The sequence below is a fragment of the Anneissia japonica genome, unplaced genomic scaffold (genome assembly GCF_011630105.1).
Source record: "Anneissia japonica isolate Jap-2015-1 unplaced genomic scaffold, ASM1163010v1 scaffold5330_len1712360_cov203, whole genome shotgun sequence".
NCBI lineage: Eukaryota > Metazoa > Echinodermata > Crinoidea > Comatulida > Comatulidae > Anneissia > Anneissia japonica.
Window position 1 is genome coordinate 1,646,859 of NW_022711894.1, and position 16,909 is coordinate 1,663,767.

Below are 16,909 nucleotides of genomic sequence, written 5' to 3' on the forward strand. Positions count from 1 at the left end.
TCAATATTATTTTCAACTGTAGTCACAAAATCAATATAATTCTACATCAGCTAAAGAGCATGCAGGCGAGTATGCAATAATCAATTAATAATTAACTATACTTTATGTAATGGCTTTGGCTTCTACTAATACAATTTCTCTAGCATGTCAACATAATTGTTTAATTTCTGTTTTAAATTGTAAGCGAAAAACAGAAACATTGAAGGATGTATTTTCACCAATTTACTATTGAAACTTATTATTTAAACAAAAATTGAGGAATCTAAAGGAAAAACTAAATTTCTAGTAAATTAAAAAAAAAAAACGTGATAAAGATGAGCCAAGCCAATTTTTTTAAAAGGATTTCAATTATAAGCTCAAGCAATTCATCATAGATAACTTTTTTTTTACATTTCATAAATTAAGATTACATAAAATGTAACATTTATTGTATATTATTTGTTTTATAACACCATTTATTTTTATCCTAAAGTGGCAGGAGATACTAAGAGTATTATTAACACAGTAAAAAGCACAATGGTAATATTAATCACTTTCATAGTAATACCAGCCATTTATAGTGGAAAATACCAAGGCCTCTATATACTTGACATTACACTTGGATCCCTGAGGAATACTCAATTATGTTGCAGCTGGTGTTCAGGACAATGCACTCAATGATATCGGGTTTAATTAGCCAATGTTAGTACTAGTGGGCGGTAATCTCCCCCATAGACCGTTGGCAGATAGAACCAAGTCTTCTCTGAAAGGTCCACTGCACACATCTGGCTCATGTGCACTTTAAAGAACCCATTGCAAGATTGAGGAATTACCCCGATGCTATTGTTCGTTTCAGCCCTGCTTTTTATGGTCTTGATACTGCATCTAAGGGGACGGGGGGGGGGGGGTCTAAATGAAAATTTCCTTGGTATAATCATTTCTCTTTAAATTAATATAAAAAGTAAATAAGCTTTATCGTATTATGTGCTAGGACTCAATAAATAATACAGAGCTCCCTCTACCAAAAGACCCCTCCATTTAAAGACCACCTCCAATTAAAGGCCATGGGGGGAAAAAAGGACAAAACAACATTTTCAGAATAGATAAGTCAGTAGTGCTAATTTCAACACATAACACTGATATTTAATTTGATTGATATAATTTTGAATCCCAACACGATGGCATTTGTGTGTTATGAAGAACATGATTTTAAAAATCTAAAATTTGTATGTTGTGCATATGAGACGACCCGCTGTTTTCGATCCTATTTTGATATTTCAAGCCTCGTCTTATGCGCGAGTTTATACGGTACTCCCCTACCTCCTACCCATGCCACACTTCATACAAAAATTAATCAAATCCAACACACTTATACATTATATCAAAACAAACCTAAAAAAAAGACATTTTTTAATCTGGAAAGGATGGAGTTTAAAATTTAAAAGATACAATTAATCTGCAATGCATTTAAATAAACTAAATACTGTATAAAATACTGTACTATGTTTCTTTATCTATATGCCTGCCTACAGTACATTTTGCAAACAGAAAGAGGGATGTCTGATCAGAAACTAATTATATACAGTGCCCCCAATCTATAAATTTAGCGAAAGAAGAACAAATGATCACTTGTAAGCTTATCAAGATCAACACCATACCATTATAAATAAACTCACATGATCAGTAATGGTAACACTGTGTCGGAATATACAGTAGGTGGTAGAACAACGTAAGATAAAGGTAGTAGACCACCTAAACAAGTTGTGTAGGCAGGTATGTAGATTTCAATTGTCCTACAATATACAAATTGCAATCAGGCTCAATACAAACATTTACATATTAATCTAATACATACAATTATAAGATTCAGATATATAATTTATACAACCAAAAATACTTAATCAAATTAATAATTATTAACCATTCTGATATTGAGTCCAATTCATTATACCAATATCTGTGTAAATGCCTTTGTAAACTGTTGACAGGGTCTAAGTTGTACATTGTCCATAAGCAGATACACACACTGGGAACCAGTTGGTTGGAATAGGATGTTAACCTTCAAATTCTGGACATGATAGATCCAATCCCCTAGGAAGAATGAAACAAAATTAAATGTTTTAATAAAATAAGGGGAAAAAAACATTTTCCATTACACCACGAAAATCCTACACCTTTGTAAGGAATGATATGTTTGTTGTTGTTGTGTTTCTGGCAATAAAGAATAAGAATAAGGATAATCAGTGTCCACATATCTAGGCATAAACATATTTTTTTTAAATAGCATACATGTGTTTTTATGTGTGCTAAGCTAAAGGTCTGTCAAGATTATAACATTTTCTTGGAAAAACTTGTTATATGGCCATATAGTCTTGTATGTGTCTATATTATAATAATAATAATAATAATAATAATAATAATAATAATAATAATAATAATAATGGTTGTGCATTATGAAAAGACTCTGCTCTTTATATTATCACTACCCTAGTCATTGGATTAAACACAGATGGAACACAAAATCAAGCCCCCTGAGGGAGTATATTACGATGCTGCAGCAGCTAATCAGCACATTTTGCATTTTAACCCCACCAGGTACCCACTTTTACTCTTGGGTGTAGAAGCAATCCAGATAAAGTGCCTTGCTTAATGACTCAAGCAAAATGCACAGTGAGGGATTGAAACCCTGACTTTGAAGTTGGAAAACCAAACCATTCCCATTGGTCATATGATGTGATGTCATCATGACCATATTTAGGCATGTCACATGTTTTTGTCAAATAGAAATTGATAGTGTGGACAGTACTTTGAATATTTAACCATGGTCTTCGTATTTAAATCCAAGTGCAAAAAGAGATATGAATTAGCCATGGTTAAGTTTATACTGTTATTCATCTTGCTTAACAATAATCCAGTACAAACACAGCTTAAAAGGCAAAAAACAAGAATTCAAGAAGCTACTGACCAATACATTCTGATAACATATAATAAATACAAATGATGACAATTTCAACAACAACAACAATAATAATAAAATCATAACCATATTGGAGATCTCATTCATCAGTTTTGTAAGTGTATTTTGAACGAATAAACATTTTTATCAGTTTTAATTGTTATTCATATTAACTTCAAATTTTAAAGCTAATCAAAATAATATCAAGCTATATATCAATACAACTTCAAACTTTTTAATCAAAACAAATTCAATATCTTATTGTATATATATATTTATCATCGTATGTCACTAATTGTGCAATCACAATCTTGTATTATGTTGGTGTTTTTTATACTGTATTTTATACACCAACAGTATTGTTAAGCTTGTCCTAAATTAATCTTCAGGAGACACCCCCAACTAAGGGAATACTTACTGTACCACTTTTTGTGTGTGTGTGTGTGTGTGTGAATAAAAGCTTGTAACAAAGTGCTATATAATTGGAAGTCATTGTTTCTGTGCACTGTACTGTAGATGCTTACATCGTGATGCGTGATCGTATACAGTTGCCTAAGTCAAATCCAAAATGACATTGAAAAATAGTTTGACTTAGATAAAATTTGACTTACAGATTGTTATTTAATGGAAAGCACAACAATTTGGCATGTAAAATAAAATCAACTTAGAAATTATTCGGGTTAGGCAAAGTTGACTTAGGCAAGATTAACTGTAGTTAGGTAAAACTTTTGAATGTTAAATCTGCAATCATTTTTTGTATACTGAAGCTCTGCCATTATAAACATTATCAATCATCATATATATAAGGCACCATACAGTATAAAATAATAGCTTAACATTTAAAAGCCAAGGTGTAAGCCTAAAGAGTGTTGTCATGTGGCCAATGTATGGCCAATCCCCTTCAGTTCCCTTAAAGTGTTTCAAACGGAATCAATTTGTCTTCATATAATATGATAGGAGGGACCGTCATTTCAGAGAAACAAGAGCTTGTATAGGCCTGTAAATTATATAAGATTGAGCTTCACAGTAGTACATTTCAAATAAATTTTTTCGCAATTATTTGGAAATTTGGCAAGATAGCACCGCGTCAAGGCAAAACATCACTCCCATAAACCTCTAAACATTCATAGTCTGATATCTGTCTATAAGTTAATGAGATATCTTACGATTTCTGTAATGTTTAGTGTAACTTTACCTAAAACTTCATTATTTAAATTTCAGTGTGTAGTGGGGTCACCTTTGAGTCTGAAATTGATATTGCTTTAAAAGTGTTGACATGGGACTCAAAATAGAGTATTTGTACGTCAAAAACCAGAAATTGCATTGTTTAAATTTCCTGAGTTTTGGGTGGCTTAGTACAACAGTATCATCTCAAATAGAGAAAGATACAGTGCCTGAATCAACAGCCTAATGAGAAACATTATGGATTTCTAAAAATACTGACGACTCAGAATACTACACACCTAGAATACTGCATGCCTAGAACACTGCACGCCCAGAATACTACCTGTACATGCCCAGAATACTGCATGCCCAGAATACTGCATGCCCAGAATACTGCATGCCCAGAATACTGCATGCCTAGAATACTGCATGCCTAGAATACTGCACGCCCAGAATACTACCTGTACATGCCCAGAATACTGCATGCCCAGAATACTGCATGCCCAGAATACTACACACCTAGAATACTGCACGCCTAGAACACTGCACGCCCAGAATACTACCTGTACATGCCCAGAATACTGCATGCCCAGAATACGGCATGCCCAGAATACTGCATGCCTAGAATACTGCATGCCTAGAATACTACCTGTACATGCCCAGAATACTGCAAGCCTAGAACACTGCATGCCCAAAATACTGCATGCCTAGAATAATACAGGCCTAGAATACTGCAAGCCTAGAACACTGCACGCCCAGAATATTACCTGTACATGCCCAGTACTGCATGCCTAGAAAATGCATGCCCAGAATACTCCATGCCCAGAATACTGCATGCCTAAAACACTGCATGCCCAGAATACTACATGCCTTGAATACCACATGCCCAGAATACTGCATGCCTAGGAATACTACTGTATAATGACAAGGAACATACAATATAGGAATATGCCACATATTCTAAACTCAAGGGTTATAAATGGAAGAGCCATGAGATGTTCATAGCAGATGATATATAATACTTATTATTATTATTATTACTATCATATTATTATCTTCATAATTATTAAAATTTAATATTGTACTTAATATAGAATATACTGTGTAATTTATTGTAAATTGCCAAAAATAGCATCTCAAAAACAATAGAGTCATCATTCTGAAGATGAGGTAGTTTGTGTAATGAACATCAAAATTGTTACTAGGTCAGTTTAAGTTTTGGCTTGTTAAAATTCACATCGTATCTACAAACTATGAATATTTTCAACTAAAGTATAATTATTATTATTATTTTTGCTGTTGTAATTGTTGATGCTGTTGATGTTAAAGATAGACTCACCAGCGATACATAACTTTTATCTTAAGTTTCAATTGGTTCATGAGTGACATACCTGCAGTAAAATATGACAATGTCAACAGTGTGTAAAGTTCTAGGACTGACTCATCAAAACATGCTTAGAGAATAAAAGAACTCTTGAAAATATTTTACAAACACAATGTTAAGGGAATATATTCAATTAAAGTAATATGAATACTGTATTATACTTTACTTGCTCTCTATTTCTTAATCTGCCCCTCAGCTGGCCCATAATTTTTGTAAGAGGAATGTAGTCCTGGACTAAACATTTTATATTATATATTCTGGGCCCCCTTAGTTTGGGGATTTAGCTGCTTCACACCACTGATTCACTGGTGTAAGTAGTAATGAAATATTTCTCAGTTCCTCTGGGTGGATTATTCATAGTTGTTACACATAGTGTTAAGTACAAAGCCATTGCAATATTTGCTTTTAGACAGGTGATGGATGAGTAAATGTTAGGATGATGACCATGGTAAATGAAAAAGAGTATGAAAAACCCTTCACCAACAAAAAGCGGTCAAAAGCTGCCTAAAATAAAAATGATCTACTGTATCAGCCACGGGGTGCTGCTTGGCAAAGGTGCTATTAATTAATCAGGGCCAGGCATCTTATAAAAATGAAAACACTCACAATTGTTACAGGTTGTATTAATGGGAGTATAGAGTCGTAAGTGACATAGAGTCTGAAATATTGTAAACAATTTAAAAAAACACTACCAATGTGGTACCACATATACATATAAATTTGCATGTTACAGATGATCTGCACATAAGATGAACATGATTTAAAAATAAGAATTTGTATGTGTTGCGTGTATAAGACAACCCCCTGTTCTTCGATTGTAATTAAGCTTGCCTTATGGGTGAGAATATACAGTAGGTAATCAATTTTGATGGGTTGCACAATCGCTTCAGATAGTGAAAAAAAAAAATGTTGATGATCTACTTAAATAAGGATTTCTATACAAATGTATCAAAACTAAAAATGGACAATTTTGTTAGCGCATGAGAGTGATAGATGATAGCAGACTTCCATGGTATAAGAATTGATTGTTGACTTCTGTGACATGTGTCATTATGAATTCAGAAGAATAGCATTGTCAAACAGCAATGAAGGACCCAAGGTCCATCAATAGCATTTTTGGCACTAAATTACAGAATTTTTGGATGTCTGTAAATTTATAAAAACTATTTTTTTGCAATTTGTCATTTAATGCAATGTATTTGATAACAATGGTTCTTCAAATTGAGCATAATCAATGTACAGTTAACTTGCCTTAGTCAAATTCAAAATGGCACTAAAAATGACTCAACTTAGTTAAAATTTGACTTACAGATCATTAATTATGGAAAACATAACAATTTGACATGTAAAATATTATTGACTTAGAATTATTACAGTTACAAAAAGTCAACTTAAACAAGTTTAACTGTATTAAAGCAATTTTTACTTTTTTACAATTTTATGTTCGGAGTACAATGTCAAAGTGACATCAATCTTGAGATTGGAAACAGTATACAACTAAGTATACAACCCTCCTCCAAGTCACACATTAAGCACATAAACCTGTATTTTATATATTTAACAACATGAACACATCCTAGTACATAGTATTTATGGGTAATCGTTAGGCGTTCTCAGCATTAGGCTGCGGATGGCCTATTCAGGGATATGAGCCCAGGATCCTTCTGACCCGGAGGGCGAGTACCTGTCAGGGTCCCACCCTGGGTTACGTTAAGTTAGTTATTTAAGCAATAAAACAAATAATTAAAAAAAATAATAATAAATAAATAAAAACATAAAATAATATAAAAATAAAACAGAATTCATTTGTGAAACATAATGGGATATCATTGAAGTGAATGCCAGCAGCAGTGATTCTGTCAATAGATCCAGTCAATGACGGCCATGCTACGTAACAGCAGGGAACAGTGATTTCACTGTTCCCTGGTAACAGTAACAGCAGACAGAACTACATGCACATTTTGACCTAGTACCTAGGGATGAATTCCTGGGCCTACGGAAGGGAAACAAAAATCCACTTGGTAAAATGCCTTTCCCACCCAGACACAAGTATTGATAATGTGTGGGATTCAAACCTCAAAAATTTATCTTAACAATTAAAACATGCCCCAGCTCTCCAACAGGTCAAGTTATGTACTGTATATGCACCATTACAACAGGACATTCGACTACCTATTTATATTTTCAATTTTTTCTTAAATATCACCTTTATATTCAAAACAAATAATAATAACAAGGAATTATGAGAAAAACAGTGGACAAAAAAAGTACAACCAGCAGAAACATATAAAAACAACATCCTCATTGAGAGGGGAAATTATCAATAATTAAGTGAAAGGTCAACAGACAGTAGAGACCAATAGTGAGGTTAGGTGCAGATGGAGTAAATGTTTCACAATATTTTAACCTAAAGTCTCAAATGAATGATGTCTCAAAAGGGCGAACATGAGAAGCCTAGAGCAATAAGCTAATACTTGCAACATGAACACTTGCATTGTGTCTCAAACAAAGTCAAAGCTTACAGAGTGGCATTTGGAGAAGAGTACTGGTATTAGAGCAATGCTGATGATTTGCATGACTTCATTGAGATAATGTCTCAAATTAATATGAGAATGGCTTTATGAGAGGCTATTGAGCAATGCACAACTTGTACAACTTCATGAAGCTCATGTCTGAAATGGCAACTATGAGAGTGGCTTTATGAGAAGCATACTAGAGTAATGAGTTGCTAAGGCCCTATAAAAAATATTATTAGTTTATCACCCTATCTGGGCAGGAAAAGTGATGAAGGATGGAGGCTTTTTTTTTTAAATTTTTTATTTTGCTAGAGCCAAATATTACCCTTGAGTTGTTTGCTGGTGCATTGATATTCAAAGTAAAACATGATTTAGATAATGCAAACAATATCTACTAACTATTTAATAAAATAAATGACAAAAATAAATAAATAAAATTATATATAAAAAAAAAAAAATTTTTCCAGTACCATAGAAGGCATGCGTGCGAGAGTGATAAACTAATAATTTTTTTTATTGGGCCTAATCAGTACATATGTTCAGACTTACAGGTACCAACTTATACTCCTTATGTGGATAGAAAGAGCTAGTAAAGTTCTTTTCCCAAAAACAAGAGTAAAATGCCAGCTACCAAAACCACATTACGAAAATACTAGCATCACCTTTATTAAAATATTGAAGGAAAAAATCTAAAAACAAACCTCTTTCCATGCTTGATATGAATAAGCAAGAACAAGGCACCAAACATTACACATGTTGAACCAGTCACAATGTAGGCAATACCAAGGAAGTTGTTTTTTCCTCCGAGCCATGATGTCGTTGTCAATACAAAGCTTTTCTTTCCCTCAAACTTGCTGACAAGGTAATCTTTGAAACTGAGTTAAGTTTTAAAACAAATAATCAGTACATATGTTCAGACTTACAGGTACCAACTTATACTCCTTATGTGGATAGAAAGAGCTAGTAAAGTTCTTTTCCCAAAAATGCCAGCTACCAAAACCACATTACGAAAATACTAGCATCACCTTTATTAAAATATTGAAGGAAAAAATCTAAAAACAAACCTCTTTCCATGCTTGATATGAATAAGCAAGAACAAGGCACCAAACATTACACATGTTGAACCAGTCACAATGTAGGCAATACCAAGGAAGTTGTTTTTTCCTCCGAGCCATGATGTCGTTGTCAATACAAAGCTTTTCTTTCCCTCAAACTTGCTGACAAGGTAATCTTTGAAACTGAGTTAAGTTTTAAAACAAAATTAAAAGCTAAAAACACCAGTGGATAAACAAAACTAGAATATGAATATGAAGGACTCCATGGCCTAGCTCAAAACAATTACTACCATTTTTAAAACTATATAAAAAATAATATGTTTTAGAAATTATTATACAACATAACATGATGTGTAATTAAGTGAACACAATTTGAAGAAGTATTGAAAAGTAAATGTGTAAAAATTGGTTAGCAATCGTTAAGGATACTGTAGTTGATGGTAAGGGTGTATCTGCCTTTTGGAAGTTGCTTGTCAAAAACTGATGTAGCATCATGAACAATACGACCATTCAGCTTGCGGAACGTTGGCAAAGCAGCAGTTCTCATCCAAACAATGAAATCCTCATTTTTCAGTTGATTATCAATCTCTGAGATGTTTGTTTTCCAATTTGGAGGCTTAACAGTACCTTCAAAATCTGAGATAAATATAAATATGTGGTGATTAATTTTTAAATAATTATAACATGAGGATGATTTTTTTCCTTTGAAACTCAACAGTTTTGTTACATGATTTTTCACCGTGGCTAGATATACGGAACCGTATCGGAACTTCCGAATGCTAAAGGTACGGTAAATGATATTACGTCATGATTAGCCAATGAAATGACTGACTCGATTCGACGTCGTGATCATGAGAAACGTGGCGCGAACAGTTACGATCAAATTTATGTCATAAAACTTCAGGCCCATTTCATGTATTTCGATTGGGGCTTATCACAATGTTTGGGTTAAAAATCTTTTCTGTTATTCTTGCGTATTTTATGGTCTACCATAGAGAATGGTCTACTGAGGCTAGGCTTAGGCCTAGGGCCTAGCCCGAATACCCACCTAGGGGCATACTTATAGGCGTACTACTAGGGTAGGCTTAGGAGGTTTCAGGGGTAGCTAAGGCCTAGGCCTGGCTTCTACTATTAAAATAGTTTATTCTCGCTTGATGTCGCCAAATCTAGCAAAACTGCTATCCTTTTCATTTGCTATAGGGCCTCAGGCTACAGAATATTAATCACAGCTTATCAACAACACCCACGAACGAACGAATCTTCGATCGTTGCTAAAACAAACACTTGTTACTCTTGCAGCAGCAGTACACTGAATGACGTCACGCATGTATCGGCGTTTCTATTGGCTAATCATGACGTAATATCATTTACCGTACCTTTAGCAATCGGAAGTTCCGATACGGTATCGTATCTCTAGCCACGGCGATGATTTTTTTCTGTATAGTATAGTTTTTTTTGGTTTTTTTTGTTTTTTTTTGGACAGGTGAAGTTAACGTATATAATATAATGTATAATTAAGAGTATTCATATGACCATATTATTATATTGCTGTTGTATTATTTATATAATCTATAGGTAAATGTAATGTACTATGTATTTTGAATTAACTGATGATAGTTGGTCATAATATTAATGATACTGTATAACACAACAAATGTAATGATATACTCAAGGGGTAACCCTTAATTGACATACAGTCTTGGTAATACAGTAGCTGTTTGAACCTTGAACCAAAACCCAACCTTGTTTAAACAAAATATTGAGCATTCAGAATACAACATGTGTGTCATAAACAAATTTACTGCATTAGTCACCAACACAAATGGAGTCCAACGAAGTGACAAGGTGATTTTTGGTTTCTACTTTGTAATATTTAGTTAAAGTCATGGAGTGTGTGTACAGAACATCCTGTTCAGTTTATGCTTGTCATTATTTTAGGCTTGTCATGCTTTCTGTACAATACTTTCTAATTCAATTGTGATATCATCATTTTTATTTCCACATAATTGTCCTACCCCTGAGTAAATACTAATCTGATATAGTGTTCCGGTTTGGCTGCGGCTCATGTGCAAAATTTCAAGCAAATTTATTATTTACACTGCAAAGAATATTTCTTTGATAGGCCCAACCGGACACACACAACTAAACCTAACATATCAGTGATTAAATTTGCTTTTCAAAAAATAAATAGCCTAGACTTAGGCTAGTCCTGAAAAGGCCTATGGCTATTAGATAACATGGTGAACATAAACACCAATAATGTTTACACTATATTATCTCGTTAACGAATGTCTACCAAGATGCTGGCCTACTTAATCAACACAAGTTCATCAAAAACAAACAAGTATTTATTCATCATATCAAAGAGTACAATATAGTACAGTACTACAATTTAAACTGTCAGCGTGCATACTAGCACAGCTAATGTATTGGTCATATCAATTTAAAAATATACACTATACATAAAACAGAGTGACTTAAAAGCAATTCAAGCATGAATGGAAACAAACAAGGGTCACTCCTATTTACAAAGAGGGTGACAAAGCCGATCCAAACAATTACAGACCTATATCCATCCTACCACTAGTAACTAAGATCATTGAATGTGCTGTACACCAACAATTATATGATTATTTGACAAGAGTTAATATTATGAATGAATCCCAATCTGGCTTTAGGAAAAACCATTCAACAAATACTACCCTGATGTGTCAGATTATATTCTCAATAATTTAAATGTAGGCAAAGCAACTTCAGCCATCTTTATAGATTTGAAAAAGGCCTTTGACACAATTGATCACAAACTCCTCATATCAAAACTTAATGATTGTGGAATTCAGGAATCTGCCCTAAATTGGTTCATTTCTTATCTTAATAATAGGTTTCAATTTGTTCAAATTAATTCAACCATTTCTGATCCAATGAAAATTAACATTGGTATTCCCCAAGGGTCCATTTTAGGCCCATTGTTATTTATTATCTATGTTAATTCCCTACCAAATGTATGCAGACGATACTACCATTTTATGCAATTCTTCCGATCCCACTCCCCTAAAATTTTACAGTTTAGTAAGGCATGCCTGAATTGTACTTTCGGTGCTCGAGATTTGATTTTTCCCCGATGACCTTGATAGAAATTCCCGTAATGCCGTAACACGCAAATTTATTACAGAAATGAAGCTACTGTTATAATGAACCAACGCAATTTTATATATATGGGAAAATATGATTTTGATGAATATTTAAAAGCCCATAAAATGGTATTTGGAAAATTAGCCCTACGTTTGGCTCCAGCTAGATGCATATCAAGACCATAAAAGCAGCAAGGAAAAAGGATTTCTGAAATGGGAGGCATCTTATACGCCCGACAAACAAAAGTTGTCCAAAAATCTTCTTAAACTTGAAAATGGGGTGGGGGAGTGTTGTGTAATATGCAGATTGCTTTATATGCGAGAAAATACGGTATCTTATTTGCCTGTGAATCTAACAAAAATAATAATACAAGAATTAAAATAATAATTTTATATTTATTATAATCGAAATTAAAATTATTTCTATGTTTCCTTATCACTCCAAATCTGTTCATAAAAAGATTGAGTATGACTACTTTCGATTCATCCACAAGTTGCAACAAAAGTGAACCTATCCACGTATAAACAACTTTTAAAATACTGTCAAATCCTTTGTTTGACATTATGGAACAGATTTTTAAAAGATCATGTGAATGAAAACATAGAACTGACAGGCTCAATAAACCCCTCAGGAATACACTTTGCCTCTGTAGTAGAGATAAAAAAAAAAAAAGAAACTTGTACTGATGACGAACCTGTTTCCTCTATGAAACTCTCTCTCGAGGTACTTGATGGTGTCTCGGGCCCCCTGCTGTGTCTTCTTGCTTGAATCTAGAGTATCAATCACTGAAAAGGGGAAAAAATACATTGCCTTCAGACAAATAATATCATTTAAGACGCCAAACCTGAAATGAAAGTGTTCTAAGGGGAATCTAGTTGTGTTTTTTTCACTGTTAATTCCAATCTGATTGGGTGACTGATTGATCTATAGTTGATTGATTGATTTATTGATTTTGACAGTTAAAATAAAAGGGGATAATTTTAGACTTTCTAGAGAAATTCTAGAAACTGACTACCAGCAAATTCAATAATATTTGTAGTTCTTCAGGCATAAGGCTACCCTCTTGAACACAAAATTGTGACAATTTTGGTGCTGGGCTTATTGTAAAAATATGCTGCTTTCATTCATACGATAAGCTGTTCCAGTAGACAGAAAGATAAACATATTTTTCATATCAAATGACAGTAATCTATTTTAGATGTATTATAAAACAAATTTTGAATGTCTTTTTTTTTTTCTTTCAGTTGTTGAAAGACGGACTGTAGCATTCAACTAGGCTCAATCGTTGACTGTAAAGACGGGTATTCACTGCGCACGACAGCGACGCGACGACAAACGCATGCAATGGCGCAGAAACCAACAGATCGCTTTAATGAGGATCCATTCAGACTGCCACCGACAATCAGCAGACGGCGTTAACGTCGTCTATTGCTCGCCAGAAGCAGAAGTGGATTCGTCGTACGACATAGTGAGCAGCCGGATTTAGAGTATATCGTTTATCTTATATCGTTTATCTTATATCTGTCTCTTATACACATCTAGATGTGTATAAGAGACAGTTATAATCCTCTGTCAAGTTGAAAGGAATCTTACATATGCAAGTATTTCCAAGCTCTGTCACATTGGTAAAAAACACAGGACAAGTCTCTCCATTGTCTTGCTCACAGTCGGTGTAATTTAAGATTTTCTCCTTCACCTACAATTAAAAACATTCCAGTGGACAACATTGATTTCTGTATATTTATACAGGTCTGAAATGCAACAATATACTTACAATGCTAATTTTCTGAAGCATCTTTACAGGACCTTCAATATATAAAATGTTCCTGTTACTTTTCCATAACATGTTTCAAAGGTAAGTTGGATAATGTTAAGCAGAGTTATTACACATGTTGTGTTAAAGAGAGATTGGAAAGTGATGTAAAATAGTGATTACCTGCATTGAGTTTTTCTTACATTGAAGTTGGGTTGTTTAATTAAAATAGATGTAAACTCACATTGTTTGACGTAACAAGAAATCCAACACCAAGAGGTATGAAGATAATTCCCACAATGAAGAATGCTGGTAACACTGTCCCAGCTGTTAAAATTGGCTGCCATGCAGGTAACCTCTGCTGTTTGAAAGCAGTATCTGTATTGAAGACAAAAAAGTAAATAATATAATCTTTCTGAATTAATAGCAAAGTACAACATATGTATTGTTATAAAAGATTGTTGAAGTTATAGCCCTAGTACTGAACTGCCTAATAATAGTAAATATGCCTACTCAATGCACTTAAAAAAAACACATTTCTCTGAAAGAACTGATGATGTTATGCTCTTCAAAAGAAAAAAAAAACAAAGACAAAGCATTTATCCATTAAGATAGTTCATTATACACAGCAAAACTAACATTCTGACATACCATGAAGGAATAAACCTCAATGGAAATACACTGTACCAAGTAGTGCTTAAGATACAAGAGCAAGCGAATGGATGTCGGTTCGAGAAGATGCAATTAGTGGAAACTATATTCAAGGGTGAAATTATACAAAACAAATGATGAGACCATTGTTTGTTTCCCGACACGATAGCATGCATTTCGATACTTGGATTATACTATCTTATTCCAGATTAATCAGTGGACATTTCGGTTCTTGTTTGTATTTTAGATTGATTGAAATTGTTTTTTGGGGGTTTTAATCTGGATCTGGACAATTAATCGGTAACTTTTTTTGGAGCATCACACCAATTGGGTCAGAGTTGCAATCTCTCAGGTTGCCAGGAAAGTGAAAAATGATAGGAATATAATATTTAATACCAAATGCACTGTGTAACTAAGGTTTTCAATGGTTTTTGATAATTAAATAATAATTCCATGTTTTCAATTACATTCCTGCCAAATCTGACCACCACCGCTAACAAGCACTTATCAAGTTATAAATTGCGCACATTTAATTATTCTGAATTCATGGTTCTGTTCCATCTGGGGTTTTGTAAAAATGAAAATTATAGTTATGATTATTTATAATGTAACTGTAATTGAATTTCAACTGTATTGTGATTTGAGGGAGGTGATTTGACAGTGGATATAAGAAAATTAAAACATAATTAATTTTCCGATATTCTTATTGTAAATCCATTGTGGATGAGATTCTCAGGTGCAGAAAAATGATATTATAGAAAATAACAAACTATCTGAAAAAAAAAGCTGCTACGTTTAGAAAACTTGAATCCAAAGAACTATAAAAATAGGAAATAGGAAATTCACATAAGTTAATAATCGCAAAACTGAATCCTTTTTTTCATCCAAATGGCATCTGCTTAAACTGGCATCCGCTCAAACTAGCATTCGCTTAAAGAGACATCCGCTCGTATTGACTGGTTTCGGCGCTTGAGAATCTTGACCGCAATGGATTTACAATAAAAATATCAGGAAATTAAATGTGTTTCGTTTGTCGTATATACACTTTGTTTATCTTATATAGAGTAAGATTAACTTTGGACCACAATGGAAAGAAGTTTGCCTTTTCAGTACTTTTTTGTGTTTTTATCCTTGAATATTATTTTTGTATTCAGAATAAAGAAATAAAAATATAAATACAAAAAGCTTACAAATTATAAATAAATAACAACAGTATTAACTATGTTTATTAATTATTATTATTAAATTATTCATTTCTTCTTGTATGTTATTTACACTGTACAGTATGCCTGGCCTACATTGAATTTTAATTGACATTTAAAAATAAAAGATAAAACATGTTGTTTGCCTTACCCCCAGTATTTTTATTAATTTTACTGTCAGTAAACCTACCTAAGGCTTATGTAGGCCTAGACTAGGCCCTAGTAGTAGTAGTAGTAGGCCTAGGCCCTACTGCAGGCCTAGCCCTAGGCCTCTCTATCTAAAAAGTAGAGAGCAAAGGAGGCCTAAGCTAGGCATACGCCTTCTGCTCCTCCTAGCATTAGGCTAGTACTAGGCCCTAGTAGTAGTAGTAGTTAGCAGGCCTAGCCTACATAGAAACAGTGAATGAATGGACCCAGTGATTTGCTTACCGCCTGGCTTTTTAGTCTTCCTCTCTTCTTCATCTCCAATCCCTTGATGAGCTGTAGAGTTAGGCGTTGGAGACTTTGTTTTTGTTGGTTCCATGTTTTCGTTCACAATTACGTCCTCCTTAGCGGAGTTTGCTGCCATCTTCAAATCGATCCAATATCGACGATGACGGCGACACACTGTACCAACTGTACACAGCAAATGTTGTACGTCGGCGGCTTTTCTCTTCCGGTTTATAAGGTTTTCTCTCTCAGCTCTGCTGACGGTGGTTGTTGAATATTCATAAGGAAGCCAGCTTAACCGCGCCCTAGTTTATGTGAATTTTAATACGGCCATAATTATTGCTTTTTGACCAGGGGTAGCGCCAGTGGGGTGCGGGGGGGGGGGGGGGAGAAGGTGAAGTAGGGGCTCGATGATCAGTTGAGGGGTGCTAATTTGCAAAATAAGGTGATTTCATGTGTTTTTTAACCACTTGACCATGATTTCCAGGGAGGGGGAAACTGGGGGAACGGGAAACTGGGGGAAGAGTAAATTTTGGAGGGGCATGCTCCCCACTGCACACCCCACTAGATACGCCACTGCATTTAAGATTGTCAGCAATGGTGGATCCCGGAATTCAGAATTGAGGGGACCCGGGGATGTACTTTCACTGATGGAGAATCTATACCACCTCAGCCCCACTATGGTTGA

General features: G+C 34.1%; 1 protein-coding gene across 1 annotated transcript; it reads right to left on the bottom strand.

Annotated features, from left to right (window-relative positions):
• Positions 1-874: 874 nt before the first annotated feature.
• Positions 875-16,439, bottom strand: LOC117107634 (cell cycle control protein 50A-like). The gene is made up of 7 exons (XM_033249342.1): positions 16,222-16,439; positions 14,184-14,317; positions 13,744-13,882; positions 12,881-12,971; positions 9,484-9,833; positions 9,064-9,229; positions 875-2,070 (listed from the first exon to the last, which is right to left on the bottom strand). The coding sequence occupies exons 1-7, from the start codon at positions 16,358-16,360 to the stop codon at positions 2,034-2,036; spliced, it is 1,056 nt and encodes a 351-aa protein (XP_033105233.1). The 5' UTR covers positions 16,361-16,439; the 3' UTR covers positions 875-2,033.
• Positions 16,440-16,909: the final 470 nt, after the last annotated feature.